This window comes from Lepisosteus oculatus, chromosome 9 (genome assembly GCF_040954835.1).
Source record: "Lepisosteus oculatus isolate fLepOcu1 chromosome 9, fLepOcu1.hap2, whole genome shotgun sequence".
Lineage (NCBI taxonomy): Eukaryota > Metazoa > Chordata > Actinopteri > Semionotiformes > Lepisosteidae > Lepisosteus > Lepisosteus oculatus.
This window is the reverse complement of record NC_090704.1, coordinates 32,070,836-32,096,965: the sequence shown is the minus strand read 5'-3', so window position 1 is coordinate 32,096,965 and position 26,130 is coordinate 32,070,836. Positions and strand designations below refer to the sequence as shown.

Below are 26,130 nucleotides of genomic sequence, written 5' to 3'. Positions count from 1 at the left end.
CAGTGATGTGTGAGGGTCTCGTGGCTTGGGTTCATTCCTTTTGTAATTAGCTCTGAAGCTTAGAGCTGGGGCCCTATTCAATTGTGAGATACAAGCAATGAGACGCAACTATTTTTAAAGTAATCTACATTGGAAATAAAACACATGTGAACTCACAATTGAAAGAGTGATCTCTGTCACTTTGTGGCAAATCTAGGAATCCTAATTTGATCTGAGTACAAGTACTGTACGTGAGTAATTGGGGGGATCCATCTGAAGAAGACAAATTATAATGCCAAACTTTAAAAGAGAATTAATGAGGATGTAAAAAATAAATAGAAAAATATGTAAGGCTTACTTTGTTTAATTTACTGCATAGTTACTTTATTGCCTGATATACTGTAACAATACCTTCATTTGAATGTTTTCCAAGCTATGATTACACAACAGACTGGAGGGAAACCTAAGGTGCTGTAAGTTTAATTCAGGCCACAGGCAAAGAGCTCATATTGCTTCACACCGAAGATGGAATTAACCAAACTGGGAAAACATTGTAACGCTTGTATTGTAAGTTTTATGCTCTTGGTCAAATCGGAATATCTGATGGCCAGTTCGGTGGTGATCAGTGGTGAGTGATGTACTGTTCCATACTGTACGTTCCTGGGGGTTTTATGTCGTGATCTTCAATCCATACGATCTTATTCCTCTTCCGTTTTGCCGAATGCTTAATCTTTCTTTTAGTAACCCTGCAGGATGGCTTTGATCATCTCACCTGATCATTCTGGGGGTTACAGACTGGGACCTCAATTATGAGAAATCAAAAGAAAGCTGGTTAATGAAGCTCCTTCATCACCAACTGCACTTGCAGCTCTTACGTGAAAATAAGCTATAAACATTTGATCCCAGCTGCCATTTTTGTAATGACAGTAATGACTAGGAATAGCAGTAAAAATACACTTCCCTCACGCATGATTTATATATAAGAAGATCTTGGTCCCAGATGATTCAGATGAAAAATTTTGCTATGTCCAGTCTGCCATTTTAATTGTCTTTTAGTATAAAGAATTTTTAAAAAGATCATAAAATGATATGGTAGAGATTTTGCTGTTTATGGATAAGTTTGACTTTCTTAAATTACACAGAAGAAAAGAATAATGTGAATGTAATTATCTTAATTTTATATTTCTATATCTTTTTCTGAGAGATACTGTACATTCCCACAGTAATTAAATATATGATGCTTGTGTCTAAATTTTCCTACATTAGTTATTTCTAACAAGACCCATCAGTATTGAAACAGCTATATTTCAGCATATTGGCTTATTTTATTTTAAGTTTCCCTGTTGTTAATAAATGCCCGCACCGCTGTCAAAAGGCAACCTGAACAATCAGTGTGGCAAACGTTATTTAAATGTAGTAATAAAATCAAAAGTGCTGTAAACTTAAGAACTGAGACAAAACGTCATACGATACATACTGTCCCTTTCCTTTAGCAGCTGGTCGATTTTTATTGTATCTACCAAACAAAACACATCCAAGGAAGGACACTTGATTAATGTGGTCTCCTTCTTTTAGATGTAATGCTGACTGATGTTAATTGGGAGAGCTCAGGATGTGCAGTCACAGGTACAGAGCCCTGGCATGCCCTGTTTGTTTTATTTGCTCTGCTGTCTACAGTGGCCATGTGAGGGAGCGCTTCTATCCCTTACAAAGTGTCTGGAAGTCTTGTCTGTACGGTTCACCACACTCATGTTTGGGCTCCTCACACAGTCCAGCCAGGTAGCCACCCTGCCAGGGAGAGAATTACAAGAATATGTTGCAATATTCAAACTCAGAACAAAAGAAAATCTTTAAAAACTTCAAATGTTTAAAGTCAAATAGGTGCTGGGAATGAGCACATTGTGCGTATTGTAATATATTCTATAGTATACAGTACATCTATCGTTGTTACTGCTGTAAGAGTTTGTTTCTCTCCAAGCGAAAGGCCCTGGCTAACTGCTATTGGGGCTTGGTTGTGTCAAACTGCACCTTCTAATCAATTTGCTTTTGCCATTAGTGGTTTTGAATTGTTGGTAATGTACTGTAATATGATGTTTACAGTGTTTGTTAGATTTTAATAATACATTGCTCATGATTGTTCAAAACTGTTTGCATGACCAACTCATGTGTATTCACATCTCACAGAGAGCTGTTGTTCTCTTGTGTTGGTATAGTGGTGACTTTTCCAAAAATGATGTGAGTCCTTGGAAATTGTCCATTTAGAAACTAACATTTTGCCCCCAAATGAAGTTTATGAATTATCACAGTTTTTTTCTCTATTTGAATATAAATGACTTCAACTTTATCCTGCCTCGAAGGTGATCAGTTGTACTTCCTAAATACAGATACTACCAAAAATTACAAAACATGATTATATACACATTATGAGTGTCTGATAGCTATAAACAGGAACAAATGGTTTGGAGAGCAGATGGGTAAATAGATAAGGCACATGGAGTTAAGGAGAATTTTTAAAGAAATCCTTGATGAAGTGAAAAAGAACCAGAGTGACATATTCATTCATGGCCATTTTGTCATATAAAAGCTTCCCATTATTATATCTGAGAGACTTTACTGTACATCATTCTGCTTTGCTGTTCTTTTGCTGTGATAGTACAGAAAAAAACATTGAGGTCACTGCTTTATAGAAAACAAATCAAGCATGCATTTTGCCCTTTTTGTTTGTTAACTGGATCCTATTCTTTTTTAATAGTTTTATAAAATGTTTTCTTTCTCTTTATATATCCATCCATCACTTTTCTAACTACTTTATGCAATGCGGGGTGGGTGTCTTCTAAAATTATTCAGAGCCATCCTATATTGTCCAATTTTGTGAAATTACAAAATGATGTATACAGACTTAATATAAATATTATATTAATTATATTTTAAAAAAAAGCAAAACATAAACACAAAACAATCTCAAGCCTGTTGATTGCATACTGTATGTATTTTGACCTACACTGTATGAATCACTATATGGTGGAAGCACATTTGACAACAATTATAGCTATTTTGATCTCTATCAACTTTTCCCACCACCTTGATGACATTTTTGGCCATTTGTCTTTGCAGATTCAAGTCCTATCACATTGCTTGGGGATCATTGTTTTGTTGCAAGCTCCATGCAAAGTTTGAGATTTTTTTAGTAAGGATTTTCTTCAGGCTGCGGTACCATAATGGCCAGCATTGACTCATAAACATTTTCTACATCAACTCAGAGACTGAACATGGTAGCTTTTTCAAAATCTCTATTTGCCTCACAGTAGCATTCCTTACTAGTTTCCTTGTTGTCAAACTGCTTAGTTTAGAGGAATAGTCTGATAGGCCAATAATAACAGGACAATATTATTGCATAAATAATGCAACATATCGATGTACTGGAATGTATTAATATAAGCAAGATATTTTTTCTCTCTTGATGCTAATAAGCTTCCATAGAATTCCCTCTGGTAGGTGGTCTAATAAAATAAGTAAGAGAACAATCATTATCAGGTCTTCGATTTCAGTTTCAATTTCTGACACCGCTGCTGTTTTTTCTCAGTCTGCAGGTATGTGAGGAAAGTTACAATCTCCCATAACAACCTATTCTACTGTGTGTACCTATACACTTGTCTTTCGCGGTACATGTATATGCTCAATCCCTGATTCAGTCATTCGCCTAAGGCTAGCTCTTCTAGCCCTGATGTGTGGAATCAGTGTATTCTGCTGTGCCTGCTACCCTCACACATGACGAGAAGAAGCACATGGTTTAAATACAGTAACTAGGAGCGCAGCGGTCAGGGATCGGGATGTTAAGGGTCAGTGCCTGGCTCCCAGCAGGTAGCTATTAGGACTGAGTGCTTGTCAAAATGAACATTTTTTACATCTAACCTAACAATGATAAGCATGTCCACAAAGCTCAATAGTCATTTCATCCGACCTTTGTTGTTCCTGTTTATTCAGGTAAAGTCAAGGTACTTCTTTTTGTGTTTTCCCTGCAGAAGCATGCAAGCAATTTAAAATGATAGTTTCCAACAAACCTTTGTGTCCTGAAGAGACCATGTTGTGTTGGAGTCCTTCAGCTGTTGCTTTTGGATTCCCAGTTGCCCCTCAAACCACTGGCAAGAATCACTTGCATCCATTTCATGCCACTGTAGGTGGAACTTTCATTTTCTTCATAACGGACACCACTTTGGAAAGTGATAGATTCACTTTTTTGTGGATTCTTTAATAGCCATAATCCTACTTACCAAGTTCATTAAGCAGTAGCCTCCATTTTTTTTGGAGAGCCCTCTGCTGTTAACCATGAATGTTTCCCATGTGTAACTACATTTTCCCATGGAGATACAGTAGGAAACCATATCTGTATAGTTCCATAGGCTTCCTTTGCACTCCCAGAGATCAGAATGTTATTGTGGGTTTGTTTTGTTGGATATAATTTAAAGGAATATGAAAAAAGGGAATTTTCCAACTCAGTGTAATGTATTTTTATTTAAAGGAGTATGAAAAAAGGGAATTTTCCAACTCAATGTAATGTAATATTGGAGGACGGAGTTTCAGAGGACACATATTTGCTGCCTACTATTATCAGGTTTACTGTGGGAATATTCCGAATGACTGATTCCTCAGAAGACAAGTGCAGAACAAGGGCGCCTGGAGTTTCACTGACAGATGTAAAAACAAAATTCTTTCTAAATTCAGTATGAAATGCATTTATCTATGATGCATATTTCTAAAAACAATAATAAACTAAAATTCAAATAATCTAGCTTTTCTCAATATTATAAAATATAATTATCGCTCATCCTGTGTCAGGATCTCTCTTAGCAATTATTTTTATATAGCCTAATTATATTGATGTGTTTTGTTTTAAGCGCCACATTCCCTGTTACATTTAATTGAAATAATAATAAAAATCTGATTTTCTTGATAAACTTCCAGTATACAGTAATGAGAAATCAGGGCCTATGTTTATCTTCTTCTTTTTATCTTTATCACTTTCATACTCCCCATATCGTTGCCCTTGAAACTATAGTCATAGGGTAGGGTGATTCTGCATGTTGAAGCCCTGGAGTTGTAACAGTGTTAAAGCCGAAAACATGTTATTGAACCTGTGCGATAACTGTTAAGTAGCACAGGTCGAGATCCAAAAGAAGAAAGAAAGGAAGCCAGGTGTACTTAGCCAAATCGAGTAGTCGGGAATCGTAGTCAGGGTTGGATTGCTGGTCAGAAAGCCAAGGATTCAGAGGTTTAGCAATATTAAAGGCAATCTCGAGAACGAGAACAGGGAGCTCCACTGGTAAGTCCAATACTGAGCGTTGAAGTTCAGGTGAGCAGTCCTAAAGTAGTAGGTTGTCAGAGGGTGTGGTGCTGGATGGGGGACGTGGTTGGATAATTAGTCTGTGCGTTGGTGTTTGCGGGATTCTCTGCTAGTGGGAATGTGTTGGCATTTATGGGCTTGTGTCTGATTTTGGGTGGTCATGACAGGAGCCCTGGGTTCAATTCCAGACCAGGGGTGCTATCTGTGTGATGTCTGTTTTTTCTCCCTGGGTTTTCTCTGGATGCTTCCACTTTCTTCCCACAGTCTAAAAACATATACTGGTTGGTTCACTGGTTTCTGGGAAAGTTGGCTCTAGGTGTGTGTGTGTGTGTCTGCGTTTGTGTCTGTGCGTCCCCTGTGATGGACTGGCAAAGGTGTACTGTACACTGCCTTTGCTGGAGTAGGCTCTGTTTCCCTCGTGACCCTGAATTGGAAGAAGTGGTTAGAAAAAGGATGTATGAAATGTATTTACAAAAAGTCTCTTTAATCTAAACCATGATTCTGTAAGCCTTGTCCTGGAGAGCCACAGTGTTGCAGGCTTTAAAGCTAGCTTGAAATGGTCAGTGATCTTTTCCTGGGATCTGGAAATCCTACTGTCCTATCCTAATCCTATAAGTACTGACTGATTCAATTGCATCATTCAGAGCGAAAATGAAAGGAAAATGAAAATTAGAACACTTTGTGGATCTCCTGGACCAGACTACAGACCTCTGATCAAGACTAACATTTCAAGAAAAGACAAACTCTGACTTGAGAAGTAAAATAATAAGGAAAGGAAACTTTGGGGAAATCAAGAAACTGGATGCATATTCTTATTTATTTTTTTTTCTTTTTTGTTTACAGAATTGTGTATAGTAGAGTCTCTACATCTACAGTGCTGTTCAAACATCATAATTCAGATAAAAAATCTTAAATAATTTATTGATTAAATCAATGGGATTAATTCAGAGTATAAGCCTGTAGTGCATTTGATGTCCGTAATACTTTCCTACTCCTTTTTTCCCCTCCCGGCACAGAAGCACATTTCATGGGTCAGACCACACTTATTTTTTATGTTTCTTTATTTCTGTTTGGTGGAAAGCTAGGACACCAAAATCTTATAGCTGAAACCAAGGACTGTTTTTTTTTGGAAAGGCACCACAATACTTTGAAAATTTACAGTACACTATATATATATTAGTCACATTATGAAAGTGATAAGGCCACAGCTTACTATCATAGCTTTCAAAGCTGCCCAGAGTAGGTTTCGGATTTTAAGAGTCCTTTTTACCCTGCACATTTACACACTTGAATGCCCTAATTTATTTCCTTGCTGCAGCTGAACAATTGTATCTCTCTCTCCCAGCAAAAACATTTTTGTACATTCTGCATTTCTTTCTCCTGAGCTGAGATCATGTTAGTGCTGCTTCTCAGTTAGGAAACAGGGCCATTATTTCCAGTTCATCTTGTGTGTGATCAGCAGACTTACATTAATCATATGACAATCTGTTTCAAGAAGAGGATTTCTTATCAAATTGGAATTTTAATGATAGTTTTGACTAACTGCAAAATTTGCACCATCTGCATTTTTTTCCATCTTTTGTTGATAGCAGCCAGTCTTTACCCCGAGGTATAAGAAATGTATGTAAATGTGCTGAATGGCAATCGGTGTTGACGCACCAATTTGTAAACCTTTCTTCTAAACAAGGAAATTGGGAATAATCATTGTGCTCTTGTGTTTATTTTTCTTATTTTACAAGAAAATGTGTTCTACGTACTGTGAAAACATAATAGAAGGGTAATTTAATATCAGACGAATCTGTATGGTTTTCTGTTTATTTTAAGCTTTGTAGCAAAAAGAAAAGACTGCTGTTATTGGTACTTTGAAGCAAAACTGCGAGAGTGTTCTGAGATACAGTGTTTTTAAATTGATCATTTGCACTGGGAGACTTTGGGAGACACTGGTAGTTAGCAGCTGTGCAAGTGCACGTCAGCTGTGTTGGGGGAGCTGACAAGCAGTTAAATCACACTTCTGACATACTGACAACTGATGTACAGTAGGGAGCATTAGTACCAATCAGTCCTCTGTTCTATCCTGTTGACCTCTTGTGGCAGATTCCACTTGGCATGAGAATATGAGCTTTTCCTGAAACATCTGTATCTCACAAAGTAGTACGTCACTGTAAAGTTACTTGTTAATTTAAGCCCAAATGACTGCCCAATGTATATTTAAGGCAATATGGCCAACATGATTAAATGATGCAAATTCCTATATTCTTACTCTATCCATTTTCAATTACAATATAATTTAATACAGGGTCACTTTGACCTTAATCCTAACCCAGAAACAATTAAGTACAAGGCAGGATACACCCTGGACATGTGTATCCAATTATGTTCACATGTACAAAGGTTGAAAGGTCACCTTTTTTTGTAATTTCTCAACTGTTACCTCATGAATAATGAATTGTGGAAGGAGAAATGTGCAGTCTCCAGGCATGACAACTGATACCACTACAAGGTCTGTGAAGTAGAAAAACACACCAAATACAACCAACTGGATAAACTCTGACAAAGGTGTCTCTGAAGCCAACATTATCTTTGATCAATTTGTGAGTGATAAAAACAAGATGTTTTCATTGGCATTTTTACTAGTTGGACATTCCAGAACCAATAAAATAAACATGTATAAAGACATACTGTAATATAATATATAAAGACATTATGTTCCGACAGGGGCAACAATATTTTTAGCTAATACCAATAAAAAAATAAGGTATAAAAGTGGAAAAGTGATTATAATAGACATTTGGTATATTTGAAAAAACATAAAGTAGTGGTTCAGCAGGAAAGTAAGAACACAATATGATTTACTTTTTATTTTGTTGTGACTTTTCTTTGCTGCAAAATACTGTTGTCAGAAATCACTCAGGGTGTATAGTACAGTATATAACATACTGTATGTCCTGTCTTGCTATTGTTCTCCGGCAAATTTATGATTATAGTTGTCCTACAAATGTAAAATGAGCATGTAACATAAGTAAACCTAAAGTTCAATAGACTTGCTTTTGTTCATGTATACAGAGAAAACTACTCAGTAGTTTATGCAATGTGTTTTTAAGGATTTGCTGATTCCTTTAAGTGTGAAAAGAGATCTTCCCCTGTGTAGATGTTTAGTGGATGCTACTGTACATTACAATCATACTGCAACGGCAGGTTAACTAAATTTTCAGTAAACATAGACAATGTGATTATTAGGACAAACACAATATTTTATTATATGTTTTCAGGGGGATGCTTATCCTGTCAGCATTATTCTGTCCCTCTCAATTAGTTTCTTTTTTGAGATTATTTTTTATTGTGGTTTCAACAAAGAATATTAGTAACAACAGTCACAAAAGAACATTGTAACCGATGTTCCCATTCTACTCCAGACCCCAAAATAATCATACCAGTCTTTCATTTTTGAAAGTTGCAGCTTTATTTATTCTGACAGTAGAAACTATCACTATCACTATCATCCTGAAATATAACAACTATTATTGGATCTTCAGGCTATGAAGAGGGAGACAGTATCAGTTTCTTTGCTCCAGTCAAACCAGCAAGCCAAACTTTCTGTTGACACTCCTTTAAGTGAAGTTGTGAGTCCTCGTTAAGTAGTAAGTTTCTAGCAATTATTCCAGATATCGGATGGCCCAAGAAATGGTTAACCTCTATGCATTTCCGAAACTTGTATAAAAGTACCAGATATGTCAAGAGTACAACTTTGCTCAGAGTGTCTGGGGCAATCCCACATGATGTTTCTGTCAAGCTGTCCAATAAGCTGTACAGAATACTTTAAAATGAATGAGTTGGTGGTTAGGAGTTTTAGATGTATGGCGTACATCACATTCCAATTAGCCCCTTTTCAATATTTAAATCTTTTTCCCATAATCTTAGCTGTTAATATGAAGCTTTATTTTATTTGAAGGCTGTTAGGTGTTTCAGCATTGCATGAATCAAATTAATAAATTCGTCATCTAAATGAAATCTGTCTAATAAGCCAGTGACAATTCCATTCATGCCTGTCAAATGTCTTTTCCAGATCTAATCATTGGAGAGCACAATGAGTAAATTTGATTTGATATGTACTGCAGCTGGCAGCTGTCATTGGCAAAGCACCCTTTCATAAACTCTGACCGATCCAAACATACAGCCAAAATTAAGACAAATTAAATCGAAGAGAGCACTATGTTATCAATTCTCAAGAACGTTTTTGAGAGGTTGAAAAGTATGAATATTTTTTCCCCAGAGTGATTATGCAGATGCCAAGTACTGAAAACATTCACCTCCTGCACTAAAAGGTGCGAACTTGGGTGCTAAATGTTTCAGCCAGAAAAAGCGCCACCTGACCTATCTAGCTGCAAATGAAAAACAACATTCTTATCTCCTGCTATTATCAGAGAGTTGTGAGACAGTGACAGCAATTCTTTCGTTCTCAGGGGAAAAAATCTGGGTCATGGATAGTAGGGGTGTGTACACTAAGAAAAGCAATGTTCCTTATCTGTAATGTAGTCCGTACAGTATGTATGCCAGTTATCCCAATTTGTCATGACAGGCTTTTCTATATCAAGATTAGATTCTGTTTAATAAGAATAGTAATACCCTTTGTTCTCATATCCTCATCCTATATAGTAGCGACTTTGTAAAATGTATTAAGTAATTTATAGCAATCTATTTGCTCAGAAATGTGATTCTTGCTTAATTACAAATAAATCCAAAAATCTGTTGTATTTTTGGGGATATTTAAAATATCTCTGTTTCCAGGGAAAGATATTCTCTTGCTCTTGTTTCAACACAGGAAGAGTTTGATAATCAGCCTTGTGATTGTAAATGTGTTATACTGTATCTGGTATAACTTTCTGGAACACCTACTGTCTTTAGGAGAAAGTTACATTGACCTTTTTACTGTTGTAAGCTATACAGCATAAAAGTAATAAAAATACTGTTCATACATATAGTTAATAAACTGTCAAATGTATTATAATGCATTTAATGATAAAATTAGGTTATAATTTATTTTTGAACTATTTTATTGTAAAAAAATAATTTTATTGTTTAAAAAAGAGAATTTTAGATTGAACTTGCTGTAAATACAGTGGCTCACATTACCTTCAAATACAAACATTTTCTTTGGTGAAAACAGTTTAGTAGGTTATTAAAGATATCAGAATATAATCAGACCAATATAGCTTTTGTAAGCTAATATGTAATTGTGTTTTTCTTCTGTTAGAAAAAAAACACAATTAAACTTTTAATTCAGAACATGAAACATAGACAGGAAAACCTCAGCAGATTTTATGTTTGAAAAGCTACTGTTTGTTTTCACATTTCCCAGCTACATTTTTATTTAATTTAGGAAATGAAATGTAATTTAGGTTATTGGAATTTGATGATTGTTGGTATCCACAATGCATGTTTACTTTTTATTTTAAAAATATCTTTACATCCCTTATCTGAGTGTCTTTTCATTGTCATCCTGTGAGGTTTTCTTGGTACTTTAGGCTTTTTAGGAAATGATAAAATAGTCAGATATCTGGATCTCCTTTTTTGTTCTTTGTACTTTTTTGACAATTGCAATAACAATGACAAATATTAATTAACACAATAGGCATGTTATTGAAAAGCTGTACCTGTTCTGAACTAACATGTCAGGCTTTTTTGTATGTATCATCTATCAGACTTTCTTGAGGTATTTAGTGTAGGGCTCAACTGAATCACTCCTTACAGAAACACCAATTTACTAAAAGTTAAATATTTAATAGATATAGAACATTTTTAAAATGTATGTCATAGTTTAATAACACCCTTTGCAACTGGAAAATAAATTACACTTAGATCTGGATGGGAAGCCCAGAAACACTAAAAGTTTTAAAAGTTTTAAGTGTGCATCAGAGTGCAATAAGCAAACTGTATTTACTGCATGTGACTCACAAGCTGTATTGCTTCAGCAACAATGTCATGTTTTCCAAAAATCAAAGCACATTCTTTGCTCATGATGGAAAATGTAGAGCAGTCTTTCCAACTGTATAATCAGCCCATCCCTTGTCAGATCACACACATATTCCTATTGTTGTGTTTGTTTTTCTTGCACAAAGCTCTTTCAGGCAAGATCTCCAGATTACTCTTATAGAATAAACCCTAAAGCAGAGAGAGATTGATTACTAAAGAACCCTCCCACGATGGAGTTACAGTGTCTTGAAATCAGATACCTTTGTGGTTCCATCACGATAATCTCAGAGGAGATTAGGATAAACACCATCAGGCAGGTTTTTGCAGATGGTTACAGAATAGGGGTTTCCAGTCCAGGTGTATGCAGACTCTGGGATAAGGATCTCAGTAAGGATTAGAGACTTTATGTTACAGTCTCACGAGAGCTATATCATGACAAGACCCTTGAGAAGAGACCCAGCCACAGGCTACAAACCTCACAGCAGACAGTGTAAAAAATGGCATTTGGCTTGGAGACAATAAACTGCTCTGTTACAATGCAAAACACCTCTATTATGGTCCAAATTCTTGAAATTATATGATACTTACAGTTAATATTTTATTCAAAAACTGAATATTGAAGATTTCATTCATTTATTGATACATGTATGATACAGTAAATGTCTCCAAAAATTAAAAGAAGAAACTTAAATTACTTGATAAGTTGAAGTATTCATTACATATTTGGTGGAATCACTTGTGGTAGCAGTTACAGCTATATATTATAGATTGGCCCATAATTACAAGGGTCAGGTTTGTAACACTTCTTGTAAATGGGCACTACTTTGAACAGCTGTAGAAAGAGTTAAGGCAGTGGTTTCTGAATAACAGCGCTTGTTTCCTTGAAGACAATTGGTAATATACCACTCAGATCTGAGGATTTATTATTGTACAATGCTTGTAGTATATGAAACAGTTCTTCTATGCTAACACTACACTGAACAATTGAGAACTTTGTCCTTCAACTACCTGAGGTGTTTTTGTTTATTTTCTTTTGGGAAAACTTCAGTAACCCTTCAGCAAAACAGCTATTTTCTTTTAATTGTCTAGAAATTTACTGCTGTTGTCCTAGATACATTATACTTCCATACTTTAAGATTTGTTTGCTGTAGTGCTGAAAATTTGCTTATGTTTGGAATTAATTGCATTCTTTTTTAAATGGATCCTGTTTATTTTTTTAATCATTTTGTAAAATGCTTTTCTCTTCTGTTTTCCTAATTGATTTGTTGAACCATTTGGGATACAACTTTTTTAACTTTTGTTTCTCTCACTTTTGGGATAAATCAATTTTGTGCTTTAAGGAGAATATCTTTGTGCTGTTGTTATCCATTATCCACTGATTCTAATCTATCCCATTCTATTTGTCTTAAACTATTTCGAATTCTGCTTTCCTGAAAATGTAAACTTTTTGACTTGGACTTATTCTGTACAATTTTGTTATATACATCAAAACATATCATATTGTGATCACCCACGGTTCCCTTACCTTTGTTTGTAGGAGAAGATGGGACCTACTCTTGTAGGTACTCCATCAGATTAGGAAAGAAAGGAATCATTAACAATGTTTACTATTTTGGTTTCTACTGACATTCCTAACAATCCTTTATCAGTCCTTCTGGGAAAAGTTAAAGTCTCCCATAAAAACAACTTGTTTGCACATAAATTCTTAATTTCATTTTCAGTAGTGAATTACAATTAAAATCTGCACTCTGTGTCTGTAGCACAGCCCTAATGTCACGGTAGACCAGTAGTGATTAGAAAGGCACTAGGGCTCTTCTCCCTGCACAGGGTCTTGGAATCTCCCAGATCCAAACCAAGCCAATCCAAACCTCTAGTAAATGTATTTTCCTCTAGTAAATAAAATAAGATGTCGCTGTCTACTAAAATAAAAAAAAACAAGAATAGATATAATTAAAAGAACACAAGAAAAATATCCTCAAGAAAAGTGTTTATTTGCTAGCATAACATAATCTCTATCTGTTTGGGTTAGCCATGCTTCTGTCATCCCAATTACAGTATGTCATTGCACCTGCAAATGTGGTAACTGTGATCGTATTTAGAACTGAATCCTCCAAGCAGTTACTTTAGGATGTAAACGTTGAATTACGTGGTCATTTGTTTTCTTTCCTCCTTTGGCTCTCCTTTGGTCTTTGCTTGACAACTTTCCTTTTCTTCGGTTCCTCCTTCTAAACTAGTTTAGGTGTATCTGTTTTTTTTTCTGATTCCTTGTATTAAGTACCAAATACAGAAATATTTAAAAGTAGGTGATGTTAAAACAAGATTGATGTTCTTTTTTATTTCATCATAGTAAGATTCAAGAGAAAGTTGTGAAAACATCATGGGATATCTAGGTACCGTACATTTTCTATGCATCGAAAAAGTTGTTACAGGCCCTAGAAAGAGAGCAATTAAGATAGTTTGGCAGGGGAAGACTGCCCAGTTAATCTGGCAATGAAAATGCTGTCACGTTTCTCACTCACCAAGCAAGACCGTTAGCAAGGATTCTTTAGGTAACTTTGCAAAAGTGTGTTTCAGAACTGAATAGATGGTCTGCAATTTTACAGAAATAAAATATGAAATTTAAAATATATTTGATTATGTTAATCTAAACATAAATTTTGCTTCATTAACTTGAAATCGCATCTGTTACTAATACCAAATTATGGAGATTTCCATTAATTAGACTGTGCAAAGCACATAGCCCCTATTAGGTGTTCTGTTTATTATTGTACATTGTATTGTACATTGAAATGTACTATATCATGCTATGAAGTAAACAAATGAAAAGGGGAATTGAGAAACAAATACTAAATATAATTACAGTCTATGAAATGCCTTTTTGGATTTCATTTATGTGTATAGCCGTTCTTGTGATTTTGAGATATTCCTTACAATTGGATTTCACACCGACTTTCGGAACAGGAAAATGTAAAAGTTCGGTTAATTAGAACTGCAGGGTTATGGCTTTTGCGTTAGAACGGTATCCTGAAAGGATGCAACAAACAGATACTGTAGCTCTGTATCTCTGGACTAAGAGACATGCCAATCTGCTGTGAAACTTGGAGGGGAAAAGACAAGTCTTTCAGTGCAATTATGATCAATTTTCTAAATTATTAGCCACTTTCACTACTAGTTTACAGAGCAAAGTTGTGGAATGTGGAAATCCCCACAATTAATATTGTAGGTTTTTGTCTCTTTACATGATACAGCAAGCTGAGACTTGGTTAAAGCCTCCTTCTTCTAGACAGTAAATTGGACACATCTGTCCAGATTGACTGATTTGAGGGTTTGCTCAAGAAGCTCTTACTACTATATTTTACTTATTTATTGTATCTACATTACTTTAAGTCTCAAGACACATAAATCTATAGTTGAATGCTATGTAGCATCACCAGCTAAATACAGTATGTTTATAAAAAATACCAGTTTCCAAAGAGTGCATTGCTATTTGTTTTTGCTAAATCAAACTTTGTGTCTGTTGAAAGCAAGGATTACTTCCAGGTGCTATCTTGAACCAGTTTTGATATTTAATGTGGAGGAAGGGAAGCCACAGAAGATCATCAATCTTACTGCAGAAAATAAAACATTCTCTTAGGCTTCAGGAAATGGAGGTACTGAATACTCTCTGTCCCCGTGGCTGACTGAGAACATTCTGCCAATAACTTCAAACTGTAAAAATAGCAAATTGTTCCTTCTAAAAATCCATCATTAACCTCGCTCTGTGACAAATCCACCCCACCGATAGCTTCATAGTTTCTTTCGTTCACATTTAGTTTCCATTCCAAATGGCCCATCTCTCTCAAGTCAGACTCAGAAAGAACTGTGTGGTCTGTTTACTGTGTGAGGGAGAGTTCTTGTTGTGTGTACGTGCGACTGTCATTTTGTTTGGTTTTCATGCTCCTTTATTTGCCAGTTCTGCTGGGTTCCTCAAATAGCTCAATACTCTGTTTGGTATTGTCCTGTCATGTTGATGTCGAGCACTACTAGGAGTTTGAGAAACCCAACAGAATTAGTTTGTCTAATTCACTTGCCTGTGGTTCAGTGTATGCTGGCTGTGATGAAATTTCAAACTGAGTGGCTGGATTACAGATACAGTACATTTTCAATGTAAAGAAAAGTTTTTGAAAGTGCTGTGCTGTCAAACCCCAAGTTTGTAGCTTCAATGTTGTTGTTTCTTATTCACCATTCTTAAAGGTCGTCAAACTGCTCTGAATGATTTTGCATATCCCGATATGACTGAATATTCTGAGGAATGTTTATTTTTAATTCTTCTATATCTACAACAGTAAAGAATATTTGCAAACTATGTGTTATTAAATTAACAAAAATTTAAAAGAAGACTACTATCCTATGGTGGTCGTTCTTCTAGACTTCACACAGAGTCTACAGTGTAATGATCGATCCACCTCATCCTGTCAGAGGATGTGGCGGGATGATGTGTCACTGACTTGAAATCTTCCATTCAGCAGCAGTAAGGAAAGTTATGAGGTAACCTTCAACTTCAAACTTCAAACAAATACTTTATAAAGTAGTAGAAAATGCTGTTAAATTCCTGTATTCTATCAGGTTTTGTGCGGAAAAAATGGCTTAACCAAAATATTTGCATCCATACCCAAATCTTTGATGCATTTTTTGAAGTGTTTTCCCCTTCCTGGTGTTATTTGATGTATGCATACCTTCTGCGTTGTTTGTCCACACACAGTTTCTCTCTTATTATCCCTGAGACTTGATTCTCCACAGCTGTCCTGAGAATGTTATGAATGGAAGACTAACGACAGTGAGGCTATATTAGTTCTGTTTTGGGGTTCACATTTTAAAGCTTTCATTGACAGGTTTTTAAATATTAAATTGCCTTACTGTCCACAGCCATTTTAAAAGCTTATAACTCCTGAGTGTATGTATATTTTTTTTCTCTGATGCATAAAACAATAAGAATAAAAATTCACTCCAGCATGCACTGACTCCAGTGTGCCTAGGTCATGCTCAGCAGGTTGGAGCCTGTCTAAAACCAGCTGCAGAAAGAACTTCTGACCCAAGAAGAAGCACAGCATCGTAGATTTCCTTAGATTAGGGAAAACGTGTTTTTACATAGCATTTCACATACCAGAATCACTTGTGACAATGGGCAAAGTTATTCATGTAACAGACTGCTGCTGGTTTTACGACACCTCCCCTTTTCTCCACAGACATTGCCACCATCTTAGCTCCGTCACATGTCTTCAATCTTTTCCTTCAGTACTTACTGTAGATAAACCTCTCACAGCAAGCACCTCCAGCAAACCTTCAGTTAGACTACAGGCAGTACATGCACATCACAGCAGCTCAGATAAACCCACCTTGTTCCTGATTGCTCTCTAAGTGAACTCGCCAGCAGAGATACAAACCTTGAAGCCCACAGACTGTAAAATAATGAGGTATCTAAAATCTCAAATCTGCCAAAGCACTTGTGTGCTTAATGATTTAGTATTTTATTTTTCTATCACTTGGAATTCCAGCAGAAATTCTGTAATACAGTACTTTAACATTTCCATCTAGTAATGGTGTCTTGTATGACACAACGTATTTAGGGTTTATTTGTATTTCAGCTGGGTGGTGTTTCTTTGGTATTATCTGGCAAAAAAAATTATATTTTTCTATTAAAGTAATTTCAGTCAATTGTATTGTCTTTCAGTTTCTATAATAAACTGCAGTGAAAACTGACATGACAATAATAGGCTTATTTCACAGTCAAAGTCATAAGATCTTTGAAATACAGTATAAATCTATAAATAAAGTGATGATTTATACATATACATTGTAACACACTGTACATGTGAATCTTCACTTGAATACAAACACCCTGTTTGATAAGAAAATAAAGATACATACAATAATGCATTTCAGAAACAGGTGAATAAAGTCATAATAACTCTTTTTACAAAAGAACATAGAAATGAAAATGTGACAAAGGTTACATACGTAAGGAGGTTTGACCCTTTTAATCTGCTTTGAACCTATGTGTATTAATATTACTTCTGATTGGATGTCATGTGTAATATCAAAATGATTTAAATATTAATTAACTGCCAAATGGAACTTAATTTGAATCCTACAGGCTTTCCACCTGACATCATGTAACCACCTGACTCCTACCCACACACATCACATCAGCTCTTGGCATCTCCCTTCAGTTCTGCTTGACATAATAAAGCAACCATATGAACCATAGGGTTACACTGACGTGTAATCCTTTTTATTGGTCATCACAACTGTATACTGATAAAGACATTTTGAAACTCAGGCAGTAAGTCAGTTGCAGGACTGTGGACCTTCTAATATAGCCATTTTAGCTAAAACTTTCACACCTCAATCTTTAAACAGGCTGGTTGTCCTGTCAGTCTTTTTACCAGACAAGAATGCTACAGATCCTCTGCTTAGTCCACACCCTACTTTACTAATGTACATCCTACAGGTAGAAACCCTTTGCTCCTCTCCTACTCGGACTACTATCTGTCATACTGTCCACATTCTCCAGATTCTAAATGGGCTAGACTTTAAACATCCCTCCATTGAAAGCAGAATCCTAAAGGCTACCACTTCACAGCAGGGATGTGGTTTGTAGCCATACACACGTTCAAAGGGAAATGCTCCGGTGGATGAGTTGATCAAGATGTTCCTCAAAAGCTCCATCCAAGGCAGCAGTTTAGCTCAGTCTTCATGAAAGGTAAAGACATGGCCAAGAATGTACTGTATGTCTCCAGGTCCTGTCTCGAGGTTAAAACTTTCCATCTGCCCATTACTTTCTGGATGAGAGGAGTGGTTAACTTTGTCATCCGCAAAATGCCCACTTGAACCTGGAGATGAATTGAGACCCTTGGTCAAAAGTATTTTGAGATGGAAAGCTGTGGAGTCTGAACACTTCCTTCGTGAAGACATCCACCATCTGGGGAGTGGATGGAAAAGGATAAAATTTTGCAGCTTTTGAGAAGTGGTCACCAGGAACATTAAACAACCCCAAAAACATAGGAGACCCCTGTGAAAATTGACAAATTTATAGCAGCACAGGCATTGAGAAGTTGAGAGATGCTGCAAATGGCCTGAAGGAAGTGAGGATGGCTACTTTTGATTCCAGGTAGAACAGATTGCAACAAAGAAGATAACGTCACCCCGCATCTTGGGCCATCAGAAGTAACACCGGATGAGTTCCAATGTCCATTTACATGGACGACCTACCTGGAAGGACAAATATATTGTCAAGAGGAGTGTCTGAAGATGCCATCTTCACTGCCTTTGCTTCCAACAGGAGAGTTACTCTGATAAGCAAGCAGGCGGGATGATGGATTCGAGCTCTCCTGGCTTTGCCATTCTTTGACACGGGCCTGTATGAGATGAAAATAAATTGCCTATCTATGGTTCACGTGCTGGGCCTTGCCTATGTAAGCCAAGTTCTTGTGAACTGTGGACACCAGGAAAGAGTGAAGTGCACTTTCCAAGAAATGCCTCCATTCTTCCAAGGCCAGTTTCACTGCCAAGATTGACTACATCATAGTTCCTCTCTGCCCGTGAGCGTATTTTGGAGAACAATAATAATTGTTTATACTTAAATAGCATTTTTATGGCCACTCCATTTAAAGTGCTTTACAAATAATTGGGACTCCCACCATTCTCACCCCCACCATCAATGTGTCGCACCCACCTGGATGATGTAACGTCAGCCAAAAAACACCAGTACACTCACCACACATCAGCTATTAGTAGGAAGGAGAAAATAGTAATGAAGCAAATTCTTAAGTGGGGATTATTAGAACCCATGATGGATAAAGGCCAATGAAGAAATTAGGCCAGGATTCCAGGGTAACACCCCTACTCTTTTCAAGAAACACCCTGGGATTTGCAACGACCTCGGAGAGTCAGGACCTTGATTTTACAAGGATTTAAAAAGGATGGCACCTTTTTACAGAGTTGTGTCTCTGTCTCTATACTGGGGCATTAGAACTGCACCCACACAGACCACACAGACCGCAGGGTGTGGACCACTCTCCACTTGTTCAATTAACACCACTTCCAGCAGCAACCTTAGCTTTCCCACTAGGTCTCGATTCCATATACTTGCCAGGCTCAAACCTGTTTAGCTTCAGTGGGTTGCTATATGTGAGTGGTAAGCTGCTGGATTTAGCTGCTGGAGAAGCTGGAGTATGGGTGAAGAGTGCGTGATGGACCCAACCGCTGATACTGGATGGCCCTCACATTCCCAATCGGATGCATCCACCTTGAGCTCAAAGAGTAAAGAGGGTTGTGGATACCTTAGCAGAGCAGCTTTAGTGAAGCATTTCAGCCCAGAAAAGGCCCTCTGTTCCTCTAGATTCCATCTACCCTTTTTGATGAGGGCTATAATGCTGTGATGGGGGTCACTACCAAACTGAAGTAAAGTCTGCTGTAAAAATTTGCAATTCCCAAGAAACACTAAACTCGCTTTATTGATTCTTGTACCCCCACTGGACATCCATTTGGAAGCTTGAGAGGAAATCTTGTAGACAGATTAGGGCTTCCATGTCTTGTGGTATATCACAGCATCCTAATTAGTCTTTCAGTTGTTCAGACAAAAACACAAAAATAAAGCAATAAGGGCCTCCTTTCCCCATCCACTCTGTAATGTTCAAGGTTCAGAACTGGATGGCATAGCGCCAGGGGAAATCTAAAACAGGTGACAGGTCATAACACTGGAGAGGGTTCACAAAGTCAGGTGGTCCTAATAAGAACAGTATAGCACTAGTATGAATAATGGTGGTGTTCATTTCTTCCAATTTATTTTTTCTACAGTTTAAATAACTTTTATAGCTCTATATTGTCTATTGTTACCAATTCAATCCAGATTTAGAAGTGATGTCAAACACCATGTCAATTCCAGGGTTAAGAAAAACTAAAACCTGTGCACAATGGGTGCAAATTGATCATCTTGTGTCACATGGCAGATAAATAATGATCAGATTAAAACAATCAGAGTAGTCTGAACTACCTCATTGTCTTGCAGCATGGTGCTTCAGGGCTCTGTACAATTCTAAATTCTGGTTTCACTATTTAACATTTATCTAAATGTCTACTGTATATGTTTTGTGTCCTCTTGTGTAGTTTTGACAATGGATTATGTCTGTATTTCCCAACTGATGATGAGTTGTATGTTATTGATGCTAATAAACTATCAACTTCTCTCTTTTTATTTTAAAGGGGCGTTGGACTTAAAAGGGCGTTTCCTGCATTGATTTTTAATCTCAAAACAGTTTGATGTTGTGAGAAGTGACGTTTTTATATACAGTACTGGTTAATTTAAACAATTGGATTTCTCTCTTTTTTGGTTGTTGTAAGGTGGTAGGTTTTGAAAGTCCATGCCCCTTTGATAAAGAGTGGGTGTGAATCAGAATGTCCTATTGCCTTACTGCATGCAGATAAAGCATAACTGCAGGTCTTAGCTTTCTGATAACAGCATGACCAGCATGCAAGATGAGCTTTTAGAAAATGTTAAAGAATAAAACTGCACTGTCTCACAATGGTAGAAGGTAGAGTGCCCATTCCTGGTCCTGGTCAACAAGCTTTCATTCCATCTCAGCTCTCAATGACCCAGATCAGTTTATCACTGGCTTAACTTGACCAAGTTAATACTCTTTTCCACGTACTCACTTTCTGGTGCTTGAAAGAGACTTCGAAATCCTGCAAACACACTGGACCACCTGAACCAGGATTGGATACTACAGTTTTAAGGCCTGAAGAATATTGCACTTAGCAGCAAGTTCTTTTCTTTAAGGGTTTACCATGCTAAATTCACAGTTGTGCCACTCCTGTATGGAACAAAACAAACTCACTTGATTTGGAATGAAATCCCAAATTATAGCTATGGTACAGAAATCTTTACTTGTTTAATTTGCACAGACATGCTGAAAAGCCCATTGTCAATTTGTTTGAATTGGCTGTATGCTTCAGATGTTGCCATTGGCATCATTAGAGGTAAAATGATAAAGGTCACATTTCCTCTAGGATTCTTAAAAACAATATTTATGTATAACAGCGGCACAATAAGTCAGCAGTTAGTGTGAAACAGGTGACAAACAGAATGAAAGCAGTACTTGAATTGCTTTTAGACAGTTCACATTAGTTCATATCAGTATTGAAAAATATTATTAGCTGTTTCAGTGGTTCTACTCTTAAGAATTGCAAGATTTATAGAGAATATTGCTAGAGAGAAACAGGTTTCAGCCCCAGCCACATCCTTGGTCTTGCTTTAATTGCAATATTCTCAGGTGTCTGTATGTTATTTTTCCCTCTGGGCCTCTTTTCACTGTATTTTTTATGTGTAACCAGTGCCAAGAAAAGTTGTCACAGATAACAGAGATTCAGCAGCACCTTGTAAAGAGTCACCTTTCAGAAATCAACACAATTCATGACACAGAAGCACAGAAGAATCTGAAAATCAATAATAACATGCTTTGCAATGCTTTCACTAGCACAAAAGTACCTGGAAATCTCTTTTTATTCCCAATGATCTTTACTAATTATTTACTACTCACCCTCAAGAGACTAGAACTAAGTCCTAGAGTGACTATAGCTAACACATGAGCCAGGTAAGTGATGGTTAATTGTGTTTCTGATAAGGTGTAACTGTTACTCAAGATTTTTGCTATTATTATTCTTTCTGTTCTTATAATATCGCTGCAACTCTTACCAGGGTAAGCAGACTGAAAATGGACAGATAAGTATCTGAATTTGATTCATTATATAAAATGGCTGAATATTAAATATTTTTAATTAGTCCAATCATGATGTTATAGTTTTCTTTTATGGTCATTTTGTTAAAGATTAAAAATTGATACTTTAAATTATAATTATACTTTAAAGGGCATTCATCACAGTCATCTTCATGTCACCTGTCAATTTGGTTCCCAGAATGGTGCCAAAAACGTCATATTTCTGCCTATTAATGTAAATGAACCACCTTACTTATCTCTTCCTTCCTGTGCATGTCTGTCGATTCTAATCATTCAATGCCAGTTATTCAACAGCATCTCAGATCTGTTGTTTTTTCTGTCTTAATACACAACTAAATTGCCTAAAATAATATCTCCAATCTAGTCAAATTAGGTGATACATCTGCTGCCTGTTTAAATGGTTTGAAACCAGTTGTATGCAGGTCATCTCATTTCATTGTATTTCACAAACTGTCAAGAGTTTTTATATAAGTAAGACAATAATTAACAACTGAACGTTTTAGTGTTTAAAATAAGTAAAAATGTTGTGCATTACATACTTGGCTTTACTGGTGCTGCTGAAGCAAGGAAGCCCATAGGGAAAAAGGGATATACTGTAGGATTGTATGACATCATGATGGATGCAGGAATGTGAAATGCTATTGAGAGACATTATAAAGTTATTAGTGTTGGGGCTGTATCCTTAAACCCACTGGAAACCTGTGCAGACCATCACATTACATTTGGAATTCTCATTAAGTCCATTTAGTAGTTTTAACTACTTAAACAAATTTAAGTAGATTTTGATATACTTTCAATAGCGCATAATATCTCTATACCCCCCAAAATTATGTTAAACGTCTGAAATGTTGCACAGAGTTACAAGGTTAATGTGCTCCAAAAATCAGATATTACAAATGGCCAGATAATTCTCTGTCATTAATAATACTGGTATCTCTTTATTACACAGTGTCATCATACCCATACTTGTAATTAACTGTAATAGTATAATTACTGAGTAAATTACTAAATTAATCTTTTAATTGGTAAATACCTGTAACTTCCAAATTCATTTGTTCATTTCCCGGGTATATCAATTAAGAACAAATTCTTATTTGCATTGCAACCTAGACCTCCATTTATACAGCAGAGCATTTACTGGAGCATGGGTGAGGTACCATCCTCAATGAACCTTTTCTTTTAAAACGTATCTTGTCTCTGCATGTACATACAGTACATTCTTCCTGCAATGCAAAGCATTGTAAATATTCAGGCAGTAGCTGCCTTATGTAAATTCTGCACATGCAGGCCCTATTAAAAGTCATTCACTACTCTCTGAGTTCTTTTGCATTTGGCAAGACAGTGAAAGAAAGTTGTAGGTCTGAAGGGGTTTCTTCACCAGGAACCAGTATCGAATGAGCACACAGATTGGCTGAGCACAGCCTGTGTTGTTATAATCCAGCAGCCCCCACACATAATGACAGCTTGTCTGTATTTCACTTTCTGCATAGAAGAAATAAAAGTGTGTCTACTGCTAGTAATGCTAACAAGCTCAGTTCTGCCCTAGTAAAGAAGATGGAGATACAGTAATAATAACAGCAATTCTTAAAACTAAAGGTAAAAAAGAAGCACTTGTTCTCTCTGGTGTTTAAAATTAGGCCAATATCCTGCTCTTATTTTCACCCTTTCTTTGACAAACAGAATTAGATTTTTTTTTCTGCTAAGGTGAAACATTTTTAAATTGTATTCAATTCCAAAACTGTGTTTTTAATATCAATTGAAAATGACAAGAGTCATTCAGTTGTGTCAAGTTAAATTCTTCAACACCAAACCACAAGACCACCCTTTCTGTCACAATGTAATAACCCAATCTGTCTAAGTAACAGTTATCTGACCATTAACATCTATTTTATTTCACATTTGTCGCTTGAAATTCTACAAGTTTGGTTTTAGCACATATCCATTTGAAAACCAAGAGTCAAATAAATTTGGTGCTTTACAGCTCTATCATTAAATAGTTTCCTTTGAATCCTAATTCCAAATCCCATTTCTATCAAATACATTTATTAATTGGCCTAATCACTTTTTCACATCAGTGGGGACTGGTGCTCAGATTTCTGTTTTTTTGTTTGCTCTAATAATAGCGTTTGATAATACAGCCCTGTCTGTAAGGTGTCTGCTGAGTGTCTTGTGTCTCATCCTGTCCTTCACCTACTCCTTCCTTTATAGAAGCGCAGTGTAAGCCCTACTATTCTGATTACTCCCCTACACGCCTGCTTATCCACAAGATGTGTACCAGTCACTACCTGGATCTCTTCATAACCATTGTGATAGGCCTCAACGTCATCACCATGGCGATGGAACACTATCAGCAATCCAAGGTATGGGCATCGTAGTTGACTTGTAATTACACTCAATGGGGCCCAATTAATATAACACAAGGATAGTCGTGTAATATTAATTCTTAAAATCATGATTTAATGACTGGAATAGGCAATAAATTATTCATTAATGCCCTTTGTGACAGTGAAACTCCTTTTACCCTACAACAGTGTACAATATAAAATTATGTAGTATCTTTGTATTCTATTTTCACTCTCTAAGTCATAATGTACGGGGTGCCTGTATATCTTGCTTCAAAGTTAATTTTCCTGACCTTATGTCAGCATGATATTGGGAACCCCGCATATCAATTCTATCAATTTGAGGACATGACAAAAAAAAATACTACAGTACATCATGCATAAAGCTTTGTTTTATGTGGCTGTTGGTGAAAGTGAGTGATAATGACTTCTTTCATATTTTATCTTTGCATCTATTCCAAGCTTAGTGTAAAAGATAGTGCGGGTGCTGAACATGAAATAATAAAAAGAACCAGAGCATAAACAATCAAATACATCTCACCACTTCTCAGAGTAAGATGGTATAAGCAAGTGTTTGATTATGTGTTTAAATGTTGCTTGAATTACTCAAAAATCACGTTTTGTTTAAATGATAGGTAAGTCAAGAAAAGAGTGTGAAAGATTAGAGTAAACAAAATATTTATAATTATGGTATTTGTACATCAGGGTACTGTGCTGTATTTGAAAAGTTACGAGTGAAAGGCACACAAGTTGTTGAATCATAAATCACAACTTTCTGATCCCTTACCCTGAGTTACAGTATATAAGGGACCTCCTGTCAGTCTCAATTAGAGTGTTTCATATTTGAGTGTAAGATGAAGTATGTGCAGATTTATTCAAAATTGTAAACAAAATAAGCAATGAAATGTAAGAAAAAATTCCTATAAATCAGGAAAAAAAGGAAATTTCAGATGACTTGCCCCAAGAGGCTGTTAATAAATTTTAACAGACACTTGAGGTGAATTTCGTAATTAGAATAGGAGAATTGGTGAAGGGGTTAAGTGTCATGTTCTCAGAAGGTGGGTAATTAATTCTGTTTCATATATAAAGGGATTCACAGTGGTAGTTGTTGGTTGGGTTTTAGAACAGAAAGTCTTTGTTTGGATCCATGACAGGCTTATGTCAATAAAGATTCTGTTGCAGCACGTCTTTGAGCCATCAGGTGGTTTAATGTGCTCAGGTCCTGGAACCCAGATTGTTTATGGTGGTGCCTGTCACATGTAGGGACTCGTCTTGATAGCACAGTTGTGATCGACTGAGAAGCAAAGCTCACACTAAATCCTGAGGAAACTTTGGGGAAGACAACAGGATCAAAGGGGCAATGACACCAGGGCAATGAACCAGATTTGCTGCCAATCAATGAAGTGCAACATCCCAATATGCAAAGTTGGCTTTGACTTATCCACAGCTGTAATTGCTGTCGTTTTTTGCTGATATTTGGCTTATTTCACACATTAACTGTTCAGTATAAGCATTCAAATTTAATTAGATTTTTTTATTGTTTGATAACCTACCCACATAAAGAGAAGGCAGTATTCATCTACAATGCAAAAAATGCAAAAAAATAAATAAAATAAGGCTCACTTGTTCAGGTTGAAAGCAATAAAGCGTGGAGTCAGCTGGACAGACACTCTATTCTGCAACTGTCAGTAATTTCCCATCTTTAATGTCCATGACTCTTTGA

At 36.3% G+C, this 26,130-nt stretch overlaps 1 protein-coding gene across 11 annotated transcripts in view; it reads left to right on the top strand.

Moving 5' to 3' along the window:
• Nucleotides 1-26,130, top strand: part of cacna1g (calcium channel, voltage-dependent, T type, alpha 1G subunit) — a 345,750-nt gene that overhangs the window by 294,958 nt on the left and 24,662 nt on the right. For 7 of the 11 annotated variants that reach the window (XM_015356344.2, XM_015356345.2, XM_015356340.2 and 4 more), the window contains 2 exons: nucleotides 1,555-1,605; nucleotides 24,274-24,425. In XM_015356344.2, coding sequence (XP_015211830.1) covers nucleotides 1,555-1,605; nucleotides 24,274-24,425 — 203 coding nt within the window. The remainder of the gene's footprint in view (nucleotides 1-1,554; nucleotides 1,606-24,273; nucleotides 24,426-26,130) is intronic. The other 4 variants (XM_015356347.2, XM_015356346.2, XM_015356343.2 and 1 more) reach the window with 1 other exon arrangement.